Source organism: Zingiber officinale, chromosome 4A (genome assembly GCF_018446385.1).
Source record: "Zingiber officinale cultivar Zhangliang chromosome 4A, Zo_v1.1, whole genome shotgun sequence".
Classification (NCBI taxonomy): domain Eukaryota; kingdom Viridiplantae; phylum Streptophyta; class Magnoliopsida; order Zingiberales; family Zingiberaceae; genus Zingiber; species Zingiber officinale.
The window spans coordinates 338,527-357,179 of NC_055992.1; the positions used below are offsets into that span (position 1 = coordinate 338,527).

At 39.2% G+C, this 18,653-nt stretch overlaps 2 protein-coding genes and 1 pseudogene across 6 annotated transcripts; all 3 read left to right on the top strand.

Moving 5' to 3' along the window:
• The first annotated feature begins 528 nt into the window (after nt 1-528).
• On the top strand, nt 529-3,873 carry LOC121969145 (replication stress response regulator SDE2-like). Its single transcript, XM_042519080.1, has 3 exons — nt 529-1,220; nt 1,327-1,864; nt 3,477-3,873. Exons 1-3 carry the CDS (start codon nt 598-600, stop codon nt 3,621-3,623), a joined length of 1,308 nt encoding a protein of 435 aa, XP_042375014.1. The 5' UTR covers nt 529-597; the 3' UTR covers nt 3,624-3,873.
• Nucleotides 3,874-9,055: 5,182 nt separating this feature from the next.
• Nucleotides 9,056-12,139, top strand: LOC121969146 (protein CHLOROPLAST IMPORT APPARATUS 2-like). Of its 5 annotated transcripts, none has more exons than XR_006108503.1 (5): nt 9,056-9,094; nt 9,527-10,594; nt 11,055-11,210; nt 11,465-11,565; nt 11,790-12,139. XR_006108503.1 is itself a non-coding variant. In XM_042519081.1 (3 exons), exons 1-3 carry the CDS (start codon nt 9,536-9,538, stop codon nt 11,517-11,519), a joined length of 1,278 nt encoding a protein of 425 aa, XP_042375015.1. In that variant the 5' UTR covers nt 9,106-9,535. The 5 variants fall into 5 exon arrangements, 1 of the variants encoding a protein (XP_042375015.1); XR_006108505.1 differs by lacking the exon at nt 9,056-9,094 and having other exon boundaries at nt 9,107-10,166; nt 10,260-10,594; XR_006108504.1 differs by lacking the exon at nt 9,056-9,094 and having other exon boundaries at nt 9,107-10,594; nt 11,461-11,565.
• A 1,263-nt stretch (nt 12,140-13,402) lies between these two features.
• LOC121969080 lies at nt 13,403-16,723 on the top strand (annotated as a pseudogene).
• Nucleotides 16,724-18,653: the final 1,930 nt, after the last annotated feature.

The following is an 18,653-nucleotide window of genomic DNA, read 5'->3' on the forward strand; positions in this document are numbered from 1 at the left end:
AATCAAGCTCAAGCTTCACAATATTTGACTCGTTAGCTCGTGAACATGTTCATTAAACTCATAAATCAACTTTTAAATAAAAATAATAATAATTTTAATATTGAATTTATAAATTTTACATTCTACTTATAAAAAATATAGATAAATATATTAAATTTATTTATTAGAATAAAATTATAAATTTTAACTTATAATTTTTTAAAAATATATAATTTAATTTTTAATGAATATTTAAATTTATAATTTATATTTATTAAGTTCATTTATGCTCGATAAAAGTTCGAATAAGCTCGTGAGTCATGAATATATTTGTTAAATAAAGCTTAAGTTCGGCTCGATTATAAACAAGTCAAATTCAAATATCCAAGAATTCGATTCGACTCGATTCGATTACACCCCTAGTCTTAATGGCATATGGGACCGGATCCGGCCTGCACTTTTCCTTAATTGAAGTCCGGCCCGAAAGCATGGCCGAAACCGGACCCGGGCACGTGAAAGTGATCCGCTATGTTAGCGATGTTATAGGGAAGTCACTACTTCCTCTTCCTCCTCCTCCCCGACCTCTTCAAATTAGGGTTTGTCGTACCTGGTCCGTTCATGGCGACGTACCAAATCTTCGTGAAGTTTCTAGACGGAAGGACCCGCTGCCTCCAGATCCCGTCTCCCACCGTTTCCGGTGAAGATCTAAGGCGCGATATTGTAACCAGAACTGGAATCCCCCCTCGATCCCTCCGCGTCGTCTCCGGAATCCGGGAGATCTCTGACTCTACCATCATATCGGCCTCCAGTGATGGTCTCTTCCCCTCCATCACCCTCCTTCTCCGTCTCCCCGGCGGCAAAGGAGGGTTCGGTTCCCTGCTCCGAGGCGCTGCGACCAAGGCTGGTCAAAAGAAAACGAACAACTTTGACGCTTGCAGAGACATGAGCGGTCGCCGGCTGCGCCATGTGAACGCCGAGAAGAAGCTCGAGGAGTGGAAGGCCGAGGCCGAGGACCGAAGGTTGGAGAAACTCGCGGAGGATTTCCTTAAAAAGAAGGCGAAGGAGGTGAAAAAGAACTCCAAGGTGGATGTGGAAAAGTACTTGGAGAAGTACAGGGAGGATACTGAGAAATGCATGGAGAAGGTTGAGGAATCGGTGCGACAATCCTTTGAATTGTACAAGGAGTCGAAGCGCAAAATTTTACCGTTATCAGAACCTTCTTCTAAGCGTCTTAAGATATGGTAAGTGTATTTGTTTGGCATTTCGTGGTCATTATTTTTTCTACCGACAAGTATAATATAGTATCCTTTTCTTGTTGTCTGATCCTTGATTAACCTGGTTTCGTAGGCTGGGAAAGAAAAAAGTGGATGAAAGTGAGAGTGAGAGTGACGATGGCGAACTTGAAGATAAAGACGATGACAGTGAGAATGGCGATCAGAAATCTGAGGTGTTAGATAGTGGAAATTCTTCAAATCAAAGCGAACTGCAAGATGGTGGCTCACCATCTGGTTCTGCTTCTATCACTAATTCCGACGAAGAATCATCTGGTGGTGGTTCTGAAACGAGAAATGTTGATGAAATAAATAAAGGTGGCGCCTTGAATTCTCTGGTAATAGAACAGGAGTCTGGAAGTAGAGGCAGTGATTCTGCATCAGATGAAATTCTCAACTGTGTAACTGGAACACCGGAGGAAGTTGATGCTGGAACTGATTTGGTTTCTGGTTCCATGGTGGTAACAGAGTTAAGTGTGGCTAAATCAAAAGAGGAAAATCAACCTGAGTCAGTGCAGAAAAAGGCTGATCTTGTAGTTGTAACGACCACTGACAATTCCTATGTAGATGGATCTCTTAATTTTGATGATTATGACTCTCCAGATGGTTTGGAGGTACATTCATCCCGATCTAATATTATATATCATGGTGTTCCAATCTTTTAAATAGTTGGACTAAAATGAAGCATATATACTTTTGTTCATAATCTGCTTTAAAATGACGTTTAAGCATTGTGTTGTCAACTAGTTTGGTTTTTGGCTATCCTTTTATATGAAAACCAACTTAAGTGATACCCGGCTTCCAGTGCCTATAAGATGTCTTAGCTCTATTGATGAACTCTAGTATTTTCGACCTGATGCTCACTAAGACTCTCTAGTACTTTCATGTTTCAGCTTGATGTTTCTTAAAACTCTTATGATATCTTTGAAATGGTTGTTAGAATTCTAATATTCCATAAGAAGCATAATCTATGTTAGTCTATGTTATTCATATGCACAATTATGTTAGTTGATTAGATATGGTGACATAGTTTAGATTATTTAGAGTCATGGATGGAAAATTCTATATTTTTAAGTCTATTAAAAATTTCATTGTTTGCATGCTTCGCTCTTGTTGCATAGTTGTTTAATAGGTTAGTTGGTTGAAATAAGAATTTTAGAGCACTGATATTGGTGCAACATGCTAGTTGCTGGAAAGTTTGTACAATCTTTAGTCAGATTTGTACAGTCTTCATGCATCCCTCTCAAGATGGTATAATTTGTGAATTTAGACTTTGAGAGTTGAACACGGGAATGCTGATTAGAACTTTTTAAGGGTGGAATGGGAAATATGCTTTTGTGCATTTGTGTTATTAAATCTGTCTCCATAGTGCTGCATGTAGGGGTGTAAATGAACCAACCTGCTCATGATCTATTCGAAGCTCGATTCGATAAAAGCTCATTTGAGCTCGTTTAATAAGGCTCGTTAAGATAAACAAACTAAACTCAAGCTTCACAATATTCAACTCATTAGCTCATGAACATGTTCATTAGTAAGCTCATGAATCAACTTTTAAATAAAAATAATAGTTTAATATTGAATTTATAGATTTTATACTCTACTTATGAAAAATATAGACAAATATATTAAATTTATTTATTAGAATAAAATTATATATTTTAATAAGAATATTATAATTTTCTCTAAATATATAATCTAATTTTTAATGAATATTTTAATTTATAATTTATATTTATTAAGTTTGTTTAGGCTCGATAAAAGTTCGAATAAGCTCGTAAGTCATGAATATATTCGTTAAATAAAGCTCGGCTCGATTATAAACGAGCCAAACTCAAACATTCAAGAGTTCAAATCGGCTCGGCTCGATTACACCCCTAGTTGCATGATACATGACAATTTTGAGTGATATGATCTTATAGTGCCTTCTTATCATAATTTGATTCAAACCTGTCATTCCACAAAAGCACCTTCTCTTGTGATTGATTGGTTCTGTATCCATCAAAAATTTTCAAGTACCTTCCAAATGATTTGAGTTGGGATCTGAGATTCAATTTATACTTACACAGTATAGATCTGAGCATTTTTGTTCCCAGATGACAGTATTGTGTTTGCTTAGATGTCAGTATTCTGTTTGATTAGCTATTCTTCTTTTGATTAGTTGTCCGATGCTGTCTCATCTTCTGGCTTGAAAATGTGCCTAATTTAATGCCATTTCCATGATTTCAGCTGCTTGGAATGGAACAACTCAAAACATTGCTACAGAAGTATGGTCTTAAATGTGGCGGGACCTTGAGGGAGCGTGCGGCAAGGCTCTTCCTGCTCAAAACAACTCCAGTGGAGAAGCTGCCTAAAAAGGTGCTCGCTAGGCCTTGAGAGAGTTGAGGTGTTAACCGTCTACCATCAATGGGTACTTCATCCTGCCTACTACTAACCATCAGCACCTCGCAATACAGTGATAAATGACAGAATTGTGCGTATGGATGTATTAATTTAGAATCTGGAATATCGTGATTATACTCTATGTTGGTGCATATTTTAACTCGCATATTTTTTTTGGTTAAACTGAATAGAACCGATATAGTAAAGTTAGACTGGTAATTTTATCTTATCCTGTTACTCAAAACTTGTTTCATGAAAAACTAATGGATGTTTTTTAGTTTTTTTGTGAATATGTAAACAAGCAGTTGCTCATTAGAACAGACATGCACACAAACAAACAAAAAAAGATTAGTCAGAATAGCATGTCCACAGACAGACAGACAAAATAGAGTAATTTGGAATGATTTCCTTGGCAGTAAGGCTTACAAAAAGAATGGTGTTATCAGCAAATTGCAGGAGCGTTGAGTTGTCCACGGTAGTATGTTAATGATCTCATCTCAAGAATGTTCATGGACATATGTTAATGAACAAAATTATTTACAAACTTGTTTAAAGCTTGATTATGATTTTATTCTTTAGTTTTTAATACAAACATATAAAAATATAATATAAATGTATATTTAGAGTACTTTGCTTGGTCATCCATCTAGGTCACTTAGCCCATCTAATTAACTCACTTGGTTTTTTACTTGGCTCAGTTAGAAATGACAATGGGATCATAGAGCGGGATGAATTGTTAACTTCCCATCGCCGCCCCGTATAGAAAGAGACCATCCTTACCTTGCCTTGCTTTTTGTTTGAGCTGCCTTGGGGATTTGGGGTCTTGAGGTCTGATTAATAAAATCCAAATAAAAAATTATGATATTTTATAAACTACTCATCGCGAGCGTTTTCTGATTTACTTTAAAATCAATGACAAATTTTCATAGAATCAGATCGATCGATGTTACCTAATTTATCATTTATGCCCTTAGGTTATGATACAGTGTAAAAGCGTTAAATTATCACACAGATATCCGGAGTTTAAATGTTTAATCCCCAATTATGATGCATTTATAGAAATTTTTCTTCTAAATAGACACGAAAGCATGAGATGTTGAACTTCTGAACCACCAGCACTTCTCGATTTACTTTGACGATCGTTGAAAAATTTATATGGGGTCGAGTCTATCGCCCCAAATTTGATCGTTCGTATTTTTTTTTACGATGCGAAACACATACAAAATGCTGCTACTGAGTTTGGGCAAAATTTTCCTCGTAATTTGTCTATATCTAATAGGTCGACGAACTGGACAACTTCTTATATTATGGTGTGGAACAAGGAAGTCATGCATGAGACAAAGTATCACAGTTCTTGGTGGTAAAAGGTGAATACGCTCGCCCTAGCGCTCCCGCCAATCCGTCACAGGGCCAACACGAAGGAGGTAAATCATGGATAGCTACTAGCCTTTGGAATAATGACTAGCACATAAAAGAGATATTTATCTCGACTTTACCGAGATTCGAACCCCAAATCTCATGATGACAATATCTTATGTGATAGCCACTAGACCGTCTCTCGACCAAAGTTTCACAGTTCTTGATCGATGTATAAGGAACTTTCACTTTTAGCTATACGTCATGTACTTTTAATTTTTCAATAAATTTATCATTTATGCCCTTAGGTTATCATTTATGCCCTTAGGTTATGATACAATAGTATAAGAGCGTCAAATTATCACATAGGTATCTGAAATTTAATCCCCAACTATAATACATTTATAGAGATTTTTCTTTTAAATGAAAGTGAAATTATGAGATATTGAGTTTCTGAACCACCATTATTTCTCAATTTACTTTTGATATATTTATAAAGATTTTCTTTTAAATGGAAACGAAATCATGAGTTTCTGAACCATCAATATTTCTCAATTTACTTTGATGGCCATTGAAAAATTTATATGAGGCCGAGCCTCTCATCCCAAATCCAATCGTTCGTATTTTTTTTTACTATGTGAAACACATACAAAATGCTGCTACTAAGTTCGGGCAAAATTTTCCTCGTAATTTGTCTGTATCTAATAGGTCGACGATTTGGACAGCTTCTCATATTATGATGTGGAACAAGGAAGTCATGCCTGAGACAAAGCATCACAGCTCTTGATCGATGTATAAGGAACTTTCACTTTTAGCTAATACCTCATATACTTTTAATTTTACAATAAATTTGTCAAAAAAAAATTGATAAAATTAAATAAATTCTTCTTAGAGTTTTAATTATGTTTAAGATCTTTCAATTAACATATGGCACGGTGTCATATTCATAAAAGAATGTCATTTAATTTGTAAAGGCAAGAATATAATTAATGTGATAGAGTTATTACAAAGTTAAAGTTAAAAGCGTGTGATATTTTACTTAAAATATAAGTTAGTGATAGAATTATTAAAATCTTTAAATCAATGAGATCATATTAAATGATTATCTCAATTCATAAAAAAATATTATAGTTATTATTGAAACCAAATTTCAACAGGTGAAATGTTGTTAGTAACCTAAGAAATTAAAATCATACTTAGTTTATCAGCTATACATGATCATAATTTCTGCCGCATGCATAAGGTTAAAGGTAATCATATGAGAAACAAATCTTGGCTAGATTTTGTCTCTTGCTCGAAGAAGGTCCGTTGAGTGTGGATATATCTTCCACCACGAACCATTCCAAAAATATTCCGAATCCAACATTCACATATGCATGGAGGAACTAACACATTCAACCTTTCATAAAATGGTTTAAGTTAAAACTAAGAATTATCCCAAATAAACCGCTGAGGAAATGGTGTAAAGGAGTGAATTTTTTAATTTCTGGATATTTAAGGATTGAATTACAAATCAATAAATAAATTTCTCTTAATAAATATTTGGACTCCTCTCCGGCAAAGAATTTATTTCCCTTTCCTTTCATTCTTTTATATATATTCCCCTTCGCCATCTTCTACTTATAGTTTTCCACAATTTCTAATTTCCATTCTTAGTCCGCGTTAATTAGAGCCTAAAACTAAAAGTTGTTGTCAGTTTCTAAAAGATTAAAGGTTTTTGTTATATATTATCTAAAAAAATACGAAAATCAAAAAAAGGACAAAAATGCAACGCAATGCAAAAGGGCAGGTGGCTGGATGGGGCCTGCTTTACTTATTTGAATGCCTCGTTTTATTGTTGAAAGTATACTATTTATTAAAACTCATTTCCTGCTTGTTTCGTGATTCATACATTGGTAAAAGGTGGAATCGTCATCCTAGCATCCCCTGGCCCCGGCCCCACAAGCTTCATGATTCATATATGTCATATATGGAGATGGAGTGTGGGGGAGGCTTCTCCAGTTGTCCCCATCGACTGGTCGGCCCATGCATTTACTAATCAACATCAAATTAAGGGCTCTCTTGTACCTTAGGGGATGTAGGGTTTGATAATTCATTAAAGATTTAGGAGATGTTTGGTTGATGAATTTGAAAATGAGGGAATGGAATGATGGTAAAAAATAATATTTGGATTGTGAATTTAGGAATGACAATTTAAAAATAATTTCTAGATTTATAGAAATCTACTAAACTCACATAATTAGGTGAGTTTCATTTCTATTCTCATTTTCATTCTATTTTACTATTAAACTCATACACATAATCATTCCTATCATTTAATCAAAGCCACCTTAAAATCATCTAAAAATGATTTACTAAAAATATATTAAATTTTATAGTTATATGTAGTCGATCGAGCACAAAAATTGATGGAGAGTTTGGCGATATCGAAAGGACTTGATTCCTAATCCTACAAATGAAAGTGAACCACGCGATATCAGTGCTGGCCAAGAAAAGTTGTCAACTGCATACAGCTAACAAACTAGCTCCTCCTCATGAAGGATCAAGGCTGGGTCGTTATGGTACTCGATGCTCATGAAGGATCAAGGAGTTGGAGCTTGGAGTTGAACAAAAAAAAAACAACAACAATAAATTCTTGTTGAAAGGATTACACATTCAATTTGCTTTTTGACTCTGCATAAGTAACAGCATTTAGGCCTGGTACATTGGGCCAGTCAGTCAGTCAACGCAAGAGATTAATTTGCAGCGATGACGATGAAATCATCGGCAGAACGGATCGAGAGGAAAAAAGCTCAGAACGAAGAGCAACAGACCGCTAATGGAGTAGGAGGAGGAGGGCGGTGAGGAGAGAGCGTGGTCCAATGGCGCAGCGGATGTCAACGCTTCTTCTCGTGATTACGAATTCGATATTCAATCCTCTAACTATTCGATTAAATAAAATATATTCATATATTAAAAAAGGTTTTCTTTTTTTTTAAAATTAATTTATTATTTTTGTTGATATTAGAAGGAGAACGGATTCTCGGACGCTTTTTGCGATCCAAGGGATGATCTTTTTGTATCTATTGGTGGGATAGATAATCTCCACTTATAAAATAGATGGGAATCATTCATCCCCACTAGAACTGTCAGACGGGCCAACCCATGACGGGGCGGGTCGGCCCGTGACGAGCTAACCATTTGGCGAGGAGGGACGGGTCAACCCGCCAACTTGATGGGTTGGGAAATTTCCAACCCAATTCATTCTAAGGCGAGTTGCGGGTTTGACGGGCCAACCCACGGGCCCATCAAAAATTTTTAAAAAAATTAAAAAATATTTCATATCTTTACCATTTTATTTCGAAAAAATTTTCTACAATTAAATGTATACATAAACATGTATTTTAGATATAAATGAACACAAATGAGTACTTATGTTGGATGAAAAGTACTATTTTTATTTCAAAATTATAACAAAGAAAGATAATAAATTGACCTAAAATTTAGCTTACCTGTGTTTTTCAACCCGTGGCCCAACCCAAGCCCGAGCGGGTCGACCCACGCAGGTCGCGGACCTAGACGAGTTGGCCCACGGCGGACTTAGGTTGATAAAATTCCAACATAATCTGCTTAAATTATTTGACAGGACGGGTCAACTCGACGAGCTCAACCTAAATTGACGGCTCTAATCCCCACTAATACATACAAAAGGATTATCCCTTGGATCACAAAAAATGATACGGTCTTTATTAGAAGATTATATAGATGTTTAAGTTATTTTTAAAATTATATATATATATATATATATATATATATATATATATTTAATAGAATGTTAATTTTAATATATTTTGATTGAATTATAATAGTTCATAGAAAAAAGAAAAATTATAATTATAAAAAATATCTCATCTTTTAACGTCGGAGATCTTATGTGTGATGAATAGAGAATATAAAATTAGATTCGAACCTGAGTCAGACCCTTTGCCCTTTGCCCTTTCTTTTTTTTTTAAAAAAAACTTAATTTAATTTTTTTTTCCTTCAACCATCGCGATGGACTGATGATCGTTGGATCTAATTTGATGGAGAAGGTTTAGGTTTCCATCCCGAAGCATTAGGTGAAAAAGCAAGTGAGTGTGTCTGTGTGTTTTGTGCCTTGATTTTCTCTGTTTTTGAATGGAAAGTTGCAGCTTTGGAATCATCGGAATAAAAAATTTGGAACTTTTCGGCCTCGATTCCACTGGCTGTTCTTCTTGTTTCTTCTTCCTTCTGAAAGATTGAATTTTCATCTGGCGATTCAATCTTCGTCTTCGATCTCTTGCTCAGTTTCGAATCTGGATTCCGGAGATACTCTTCTCCCTTTTTGGGTTCCTGAGTCGAGTCAACTCCTTGGATTCGCTTTCCAGTGTGGGGTTTAGGGTTTTTTATTGCTTACCATTTTTTTTTTTTCTCTTCGTTCCCTTTTCTCCGCTTGGATTTGGATCGTCTCCATAGGGCAATTTCTTAAAGGTTTAAGATTTCTGATTGGTTTCTATTAAACATATCTGAAATTTGAGGCGTAGGAGGCGGCGATGTCATCGTGCCTCAGCGGCGGCGGCGGCGGCGGCCGGACCTACGGCTTCGACCTCGACCTGGTGAAGCCCCCGCCACCGACGTCGTCCCGCTCCTCGCACACCTCCTCGCCTTCCTCCACGCTCTCCGAATCGAGCAACTCGGCGCTCGCAATCTCCATCAAGAAGGCGAGGGCGCCCAGGAAGCGGCTCAACCAGACCTACAACGAGGCTGCCGCCCTCCTCTCCACTATCTACCCCAACGTCTTCTCCACTACGGGCCTCAAAAAGCTTTCCAAGAGCTCGGTGAGGCACTTCTCTTTCCCAGAACCATCCGACGACCTCCTCCTCCCACCCCTTCCCGTGCTCTTCGACGCCGCATTCCTCCTCCGCAAGCCCCATCTGGAGGAGCCCGCCGCCGCCGCCCAGATCGAGTTCAAGAACAGGTTTACGACCGACAAGGACTGCAGGAGCCCAGCGAGCAGCAGTGCCACCTGCTCCTTTGAGCCTAATTCACCTCAACCATTCGACGATGACTTTGATGCGGAGTCCATCCTCGAGGAGGAGGTTGAGGAAGGCATCGACAGCATCATGGGCAACCTCAGCGTCAGCATCCCTTCCGAGCAGGACAACAGTGGTGGACTTCTCTGTGGTAGTTCCTCTATCAATCCCCTTCTTCGTAGCCTCATCGGATGTAGAATCAACGGCAGCCATACTGATAAGATCGAGCTTGGGTTCGGGCTAGGGCTCGAGCAGAACTTGCAGTGGGCACTGAAGGCCCAGGACGACTGCGAGTGGTGGCGGACTCCTACGGTGCCAGTGCAAAATATTGTACCGAACTTTAAGACTCCAGCATCAAAGGCAGCATCGGAGAAGAAGAAGAAAAAGAAGGTAGAGAAGGAGAAAATGTGCTGCAAGAAGATTACAAATAGAACAGTTTCTACTGATACTCCAAAAGGGAAATTGAAGGCTAGTTTGGGGCTCAAACTGAATCATGAGGAGGTGCTTAAGGAATGGTCAGACCGCAGCTCCATGTTCCTCGATGGGGCTGGCTCACCGGAGTCGTCTGCCAACGCTCTGGTAAATGCTTTACTTCACCTTAAGAAGAAGCATAAATGATCACAAATTACACCCTTTTTTTCTTTATGGTTTTAACTCCTAGGAAAAAGGAAGAAAGTAGGAGGGTGGGGAAGAAAAGCAAAGATAAAAGGGGAAAATGGTGAAGTGTAATTAAAGTGGAAAAGGCAAAAAATTTAAACACTGTATTGCTCATTGCTGATTCTAGAACTTTAAGCAAAAGCACCTTACACAATTTGAGGCATATGCTAAAATCTAAGCTAGAGCTAATATGATAATTATCACTATTTGATCTGCAAGACATTGCAACTGTTTGGAAGTTGCAAACTCATGGAATGACCAAAGTTAAGAATTATGAACTTCATCATTTGCTTGTTAAGGACTTGACATGAAGAGAAAAGAGTTATTGGTTATTTGGTGAAATAATGTCTTTGTTTGGCATTATGGTGTGCATTTTTTGCAGGCTAAGTTGGCGGACCTCGACCTTCTTCCTGATGCCAGTGGGGGAAGGGAAACAAGTGTAACGAAGTACAAAGAGAAGCGGAGGAGCAGGCTTTTCTCTAAGAAAATCAGATACCAGGTGCAAAAGATGAATGTAGATAAACAACCTAGGATGAAGGTGAGTGTAAGACGTTTTATTCTTCATTTGTGATTCCCTGTGCTTGTGTCGTTTGATCAACAGAGAGATAAACCCATGTCCACTAACCTGTCTAGATGGATATTTGATTGTATTATTTGAACTTAGCTCCATGCTTTTTCTTAGTATAATCCCCAAACTTATGCTGTGTAAGTTGTCAATGACATCAATTATATGACTTGATTCTGATTTTTCATGCTTGGCTCGTGTGATCCAATTTCTGCTTTCGCAGGCAGGTCCATGAGGAATCTACCCCTTCTCCAGCAGGCAATTAAAGAAGAAAGCCAGTGATTTCATGACCTGGGGCTAATGCACCTCAGGAAGGCAAAGTTTGAGGGTAATCTTTGAGCTTCTAAGTGCTTATAATTATTGAAATGGTTAAATAGCAAAGTAGTGGGCAGGGATTAGATTTTGAAGTGAATCTTTTTTAAGACTTCTTGTCGATTGTCTGCAGTGTTTTGAAAGGTCAAAGTTGATATGCTTTTTTATAAGCAGAAAAAATGATTTGGAGAAAGTTTCATTCAGTTGTTGGTTTAATAACTTGATAATTTGGTTGGTTAGGTTTGCAGTAGCTTATTGCAACAGGGAGTTACTCCAGAAAGGAACAACAGAAAAGCCAGGGCAAGACAACATGAGGAAGAGAGATTATTTCATGCCAGAGCAAACATTATATGGGAAAAGCCACAACGTGGAGGCCATGGAGCGCACTTCTTTTATGTTTATTAAAAAGAAACCTTGTGAAAATGCAGTTTTCTGGAGCCTTTATATCTTGTTTAATTATTTAAAGGAAAGTCGTCTTCAAGTACTTGGTCATGAATGCCAAATACTAGTTTACGTATTCATGGACTTGGGGCATTCTTGATATGTAGGGCTTCTTTGAATTATCATTTTGCAACTTCTGCATTTGAAAATTTGAAATCGTTGGGTTCTTGTTCTAGAGTACCTTGATGTACTCCTCGCCGCCGTTATATCACATCAACTTGGTGCTCAAGTACTTCAAATCTAACTCTTCACTATATTCCTTCACAAATCACAAAAATCTTGTCTTTATAGCTGTTAATTGATTATGAATATTAACATATCAAGTTGATTAGTGTTCACATTTATTTATTTTATATATTCTTTTATGATTGAACTAATATAAAAGAAATTTATTTAAAAACGTTGAGTTTATTTATAGTCCTAAATTGAAGTTACACTTTTCTTGCTTGCTACAAACAAAAGGCACCACCACAACTGAGGTTGGGTTCAGTAAATCCAAATTTCAAGAACTCATCATTCTTTTTTTATATATATATTCCATCCTAAAACGAAGTGTCTTTCAATTAAAAATTGTCATGGGTCCAAACTTAAATCTAACATTTAAAAAATAGGTTAATTATAGAATCCAGCATAGATTTCAAACCCTTTAAACGAATATCTAGCCAAAATTTTCTCTGATAATCAATCTAGTTCAACTTTTCATCCGATAAAGAATCTAGTTAGTTAATTATTCAGCTCATCTTAGTCAGCATTCTCATCGATTAAAAAAAACGCTTCCCTCTTTATTTAGCTTAGTCACTTGATGTGTAAGGTGATGCGTACATCATAGCAAATAAACTAATGTGTTCCTAGCAATGCCAATCAATATACAACTAGATAGTTGGCTAGTTTTCAATTAAACTAACCAATCCATCTCTTTTCTCTTATTAATTTGTTTTCAAAATTCTTTAACCACCTATAATCAATCTTCAAAGCAATTTTTTTCTGAAGAAAAATACAAAAATTTCACTTCTATAACTGATCCTGTCCGGAATCTGAGTAAGATAAAGACTGGATGAACTATTGCTGGCGTTGACGGAAAGGCGACTAGAACACCCTTATCTTATGTGCCTACAAGAACGGACCTCCACGTGGTGCTGACGGACGACGATAACTGAACCGGCGGTACTTGAGCTTTGCGCATACTCAGACAAGCACCCAGAACGTTAGAGGCCAGAAACCAGGGAAAAAGTCCTCGGAGGAAATCCTCTGACGCTCAAGTCAGGTACTTTTTTCCCAGAAGAACAGTATATAAAGGAGAAAGAATAGTAGAAGACAAGTGTGAATGTGCGAGAGAGCGTACATACGGAAGGGGGAGGACCTCCCTTTTTATATGACAGTGTGTATCTCTGGAACCTGACTGATGTAAGGGAATGTCGGGTGTCAGTACATATCTAGTGATGGAGGATGCGTGGCACCCTTTTGTGGACTGGGAGAAGGTTCTATTCGCAGATGACCACGGACCGTTGGAATATTCCCTAACATATAGTAGTTATTCTTTGATAGACGGTTACAATTCCCTGACCTTGTTGTCGTGTAGCACCCTCTGTCCCGGCTGGGTATGATTAGGAGAAGCTCGAGATGGTCGGTAGTTTGCCTACTAGAAGGACCAGGCCTGGATATAGTCGAGCTGTGGAAATCCGACCAGTCGGAGCATGTCAGGCATCACCCTAACTGCCCACCATGTTTCAAACTTGTGTGTGTCAAATCTTGGGTCCTTGTCTGTGAGAATCTGATCGAGAATCATGTCGCTGATATTTTCAGACGGTCCTACCTCTTCTTTCCCTAACTGCTGACTGTCACGTCGCCTTGACCTCTGACTGTCACGTCCCCTTGACTTCTGACTGTCACGTCCCCTTGACTTCTGACTACCACGTCCCCTTGACTTTTGACTGCACGACTTTATCGGACCCCACCGCTATGCACCATATCAATCACTATTTTGTTTTTCAGGGATTAATTGCTAAATGTATTATATACTTTCCCTCCATTATTATTATTATTATTATATTTTTTTAAACTCTTATAAGCCGATTAATTTCGGGATGGACAGTTGAATCCACATTCCATCTACTAAATAAAACCAAAAAGTATGATGGATCGTGACATTGCGACCCAATATCACCAATAATTTTATCGTCACAGATGTACCCTATATGAAAATTGAACTCTAATTATTTAAAAGATATCTTATTCCTCATCATCATACCAAGGCCTCTATTGATATATTATATACACATATTTACATGGACGTTAAGATGTGGCAAATCACATTAATAAAGGTGAATATTTAGGAACACTGATATGGTTACTTACACTAACTAATATCAAGGACCTTGGAAGGGTGGAACATAATATGGTGTCCAGATCTCTGTTCTATCTATCTAACTCATATGAACTAGCTAGGGAGCTCATACAATCAACAAAACTTTGCAGGACATTAGGATCTTCAATTCTTTATTTCTCCCTCAAGAGCACAAGATTAGCTTTTCTTGTGAGATGGAGGTCGTGCATCAACAAGAGCATTGGGCGTCATGTTAGCGGGGAGTTCTCGATTGTCGTCGTCCAAGCCAACAACGTAACATTGAATGAGGACGGTCGAAGAGTAAAAGAAAGGAATCTTATGGAATTAATGCTTCGACACATCTTCTCGCGATCGCTTCTTCTACTTCGACTCTCTCTCTCTCTCTCTCTCTCTCTCTCTCTCTCTTCGTATTGATCGAGGACAGAACTCATTATGTTCTCTCGGGACGGTCTAGTGACTAGCGCATGAGGTGTTGCCATCATGAGATCTGGGGTTCAAATCTCGGTAAAGTCGAGGTAAATGTCTCCCTTATATGCTAGTCACTATTCCAAAGGCTAGTAGCCGCCCGTGATTTACCTCCTCCGTGTTGACCCTGGGATGAGTTGGCGGAGTGCTGGGGGCGAACGTATTTACCTTTTTCCACCATGAGAACAGAACTCATTATTAACTAGAACTAGGTTGCATTGCTAATTAATTTTCTTTGACTAGTCAGTCATCTCTTCCTCTTTATTTTTCCATCCACCTTCTTGTCTTCTTCTCCCTTCCTCTGCAGTCCCACTGCTATTTAGTTTGCTCCTGAAACAAGCACGAAGCTCTCTCTTTGTGGGGAATGCTAGTTATCTGGGTCGAGAGGCCACGCAGGGGATCTCAGGGTTGTGTTATATTCCAGGACAACTCCTGTGAAGATCAGGGGATGTGCATGGGTAGTTCTCGAACCTGTTGCGGATGTTAGAGTATCGTCGACCCGAACGACTTGTTCCTAGGCGACTACGTGGATCAGGGAAGTAGAGCATGGAAACGATATGTAGATTTCAAGTACCCGGACAACTTCTTCCTGCAGGGAGCAACCATGAGTGTGCCTCCATCAACCGGATCTACGGGTTCTACGACGGGTGCACGCAACGATTCGGTGTCCAGCTCTGGCGCCACTTCACCGACTGCTTCAGCTGCCTCCCGATGGGGCCACTCATCGATGACAAGATCCTGTGCATGCACGAGGGGCTATCGCTGGACCTGTAGGACATGGAGCAGAGCAAGGAGATGGTGGACTTGCCGGACCAGGGTTAGCTCTGCGATTTGCTGCGGTCTGCCCCGGACCAAGAGATCGGAGGGTGGGGGTGGAGACCTCTGGGTCCGACCGACAAGGAGGTCGATCGAGTTCTTGAGATAAACTCCCATACTTTCTGGTTCCATTTAAACTATATATTTTGATTCATCTATCGAATAAATCAATTCAGAACACCATGAACTCAAACAATAATCTCATTTCTTTTGCTAGCGAGTTAGAAGTATTTGGATGAACCTTAAGGTGATTCGTGGAAGACGGGTGTGAATTCTTTGTAGACAGGCAGACAACTGGTGACGATATTCTCGATTGGCCCCCAATTAACTACTCTACTGCGGAGAGTTCAGCAATATAGGTAGTTTTCACTGTTCATGATATACCTTGTACCACTATACTTCTTCCTGACCAATATTGAATTATCCATTGACGTGGTTGTAGTGTAGGCTTATGTTCTACCAAGTGTATAAAAAGAAAGTAACACAAGGATTTAATCGGTGTTGATACAGTAAATAAGGTGGGGCTCTTAATCGGGTCAAAGTTAAAGAGATAGGTTGATATGGTAGTTAAAATTAAGAAGGGGTTAACACCCAGGACCAATGCATATTATCGTCCTAATCGGACTCTTGGGTCGGTTGGATCCCGAGTCCCTCAATATTGATGAAACTCTGAGCTGAGTCAGTGCCATCCAGAGCAAGGTCCTCTTTATCGCTCAGAGCTAACGTGATTAACTATTTCGGCTAAGTAATCTAGTCAATCGGACCTATGATTTGATCGGACAAATTGAATACTTGGTCCGACCAAACTCAGTGCAAATTAGACTTATTAGTAGAAGGGGATGCCAGTGTAACCACCATTAATTTCATGCCTTGTATAGATGAGCTTTATCAGGGGAAGAAGTTCAATAAGAAACGTAAGAACGGATCAGACTGTGACGAAGGGAGGCGAACACCATCAATGACGAAGTTGGTGGACTATAGTTGGAAAAAGATAGTAATAGATGATAATGATAATAGGTCTCCAAAAGAATCCAGTGAGGAGCAGGATGTTCATAATGGAGATGAAGTCGGAGAGGTTCAAAGGGGACTATTGTTGCTATTAAGATAAAGGATAAAAAAAGTCGATAAAGGATAAAAAAAAAGTCAAGGACGCCCCTGTTCTGCGCCACCGCCTTCTTTTAAACCTACCCATTCGTCATTTTTATTCTGCCCGCTTCTAATTTCGTTCCACGCCATGGACATCCCCGCGACCGTGATGTGGGCATACCTCACGGTGGCCGTGACCGCACTGGCCTTAGCCTCCTCACTCGTCCCTAGCCTTGCTATCAACTATGGCACCACCATGTCCCGCCCCATGCTCCCTTCCACCTCGTGTAAACGATCTAGGCCAATGGGATCAAGAAGGTTAAGCTGTTCGATGCCAATGAATGGGTGCTCAGCACCTTCATCGGCACTGATATCGAGGTCACGATCGCCATCCCCAACAACTAGCTCCTCACTTTGTAATTCTTTAAGTATGTTGTTGTTGGAAACGAGTCTCAATGAGGCAACGTTCATGAAGACAACGTTCTCAACATTGAAGAACATCCAAACAGCTCTCAATGAGGCCAGCGTCAAAGACCAAATCAAGGTCACTGCTCCCCTTAATGCCGATGTCTACAACTCCCCATCCAACAACTCAGTGCCGTCATCTGGAGACTTCCGGTTCAACATACACGGCCTTATGGTGGACATGGTGCGCTTAATGCACTCCAATGACTCTCTGTTTGTGGTCAATATCTACAACTACCTCAGCCTCGACCCGAACCCCAATTATTGGAGATTAGACCTATGTAAGAGAAATGAAAAATATGTCAGTGTTGTGCCCAAAGGATATCCACATATCTCCATAATGGCATGATATTATCCACTTTTGGTCTAAGCCGTCATGACTTTGCTCTTGGACTCTCCCCAAAAGGTCTCATGCCAATGGAGATATTATACATCCTTTTAATCCATGATCTTTATCAAATCTTTCCAATGTGGAACTTTGATTGAACCCCAACAATCCTCTTCTCAAATGAAGGACCACAATTACTCTCATAGTCCGGACCTCCCCGTGAGCATCTGGTCATCTTGATCTGCTCTGGGCTTCCCCGCAAGCATTTGCACCCGGTCATCTTGACCTACTCCAAGCCTCCCTGTGAGCATTCGGTCACCCTAACCTACTGGCCTCCCCGCGAGTATCCAATCACCCTGACCTGCTCCAAGCCTCCCTGCAAGCATCTAATTATCCTGACCTACTCTGAACCTCCCCGTGAGTATCTGGTCACCCTGACATACTTCGGGACCTTTCCCACAAGCATCCGGTCATCCTAACCTACTTCAGGCTTACCTTCAACTTCGTTTAAGGCCGCCCCACATAGCATCTGGTCTGAATCATGGCTCTGATATCATTTGTTGTGCCCAAAGGATGTTCACATATCTCCACAATGGCATGATATTGTCCACTTTGGGCCTAGACCCTCATGACTTTGCTCTTAGGTTCTCCCCAAAATGTCTCATGTCAATGGAGATATTATGCATCATTTAACCCCATAATCTTTACCAAATCTTTCCAATATGAGACTTTGATTGAACCCCAACAGTCAGCTAGTCTGTCGTGGTGGTAATTATGATAATCAATTGTATAAAAGATTGGGATGTAATAATTAAAGAAGAGTGACCTAACTAGAAATGAATTAATATTTCAATCAACATATGAGCTATTTGAGAAATATATGAGTCTAGTAACTGTCATGATGATTTGCAAGCATGTAGAGCTTTCCTGAAAGGTGGTGATGGCAGTAATGACTCCTCCTCAACAAGCTCACATGTTGGCCGCAGGGACAGAGCTAGAAATTTTATATCAAGGGATAAAATATACATATTTACGTTGAGAGGAGACGACCATGTCATTGCCTCTCATTCGTCTCTCTTTCACTCCTATTCCTATATCCCAATTTTTAAGTATAAAAAATGTATGAGGTATAGGAATAGGGGATGAAAGAGAGATGAAT

Coding starts and splice junctions, on each gene's coding strand:
- LOC121969145 (XM_042519080.1), top strand. CDS start 598: ATGGCGACGTACCAAATCTTCGTGAAGTTTCTAGACGGAAGGACCCGC. Junction 1,221..1,326: donor TCTAAGCGTCTTAAGATATG/GTAAGTGTATTT, acceptor CTGGTTTCGTAG/GCTGGGAAAGAAAAAAGTGG. Junction 1,865..3,476: donor ACTCTCCAGATGGTTTGGAG/GTACATTCATCC, acceptor CCATGATTTCAG/CTGCTTGGAATGGAACAACT.
- LOC121969146 (XM_042519081.1), top strand. CDS start 9,536: ATGTCATCGTGCCTCAGCGGCGGCGGCGGCGGCGGCCGGACCTACGGC. Junction 10,595..11,054: donor AGTCGTCTGCCAACGCTCTG/GTAAATGCTTTA, acceptor CATTTTTTGCAG/GCTAAGTTGGCGGACCTCGA. Junction 11,215..11,460: donor ACAACCTAGGATGAAGGTGA/GTGTAAGACGTT, acceptor CTGCTTTCGCAG/GCAGGTCCATGAGGAATCTA.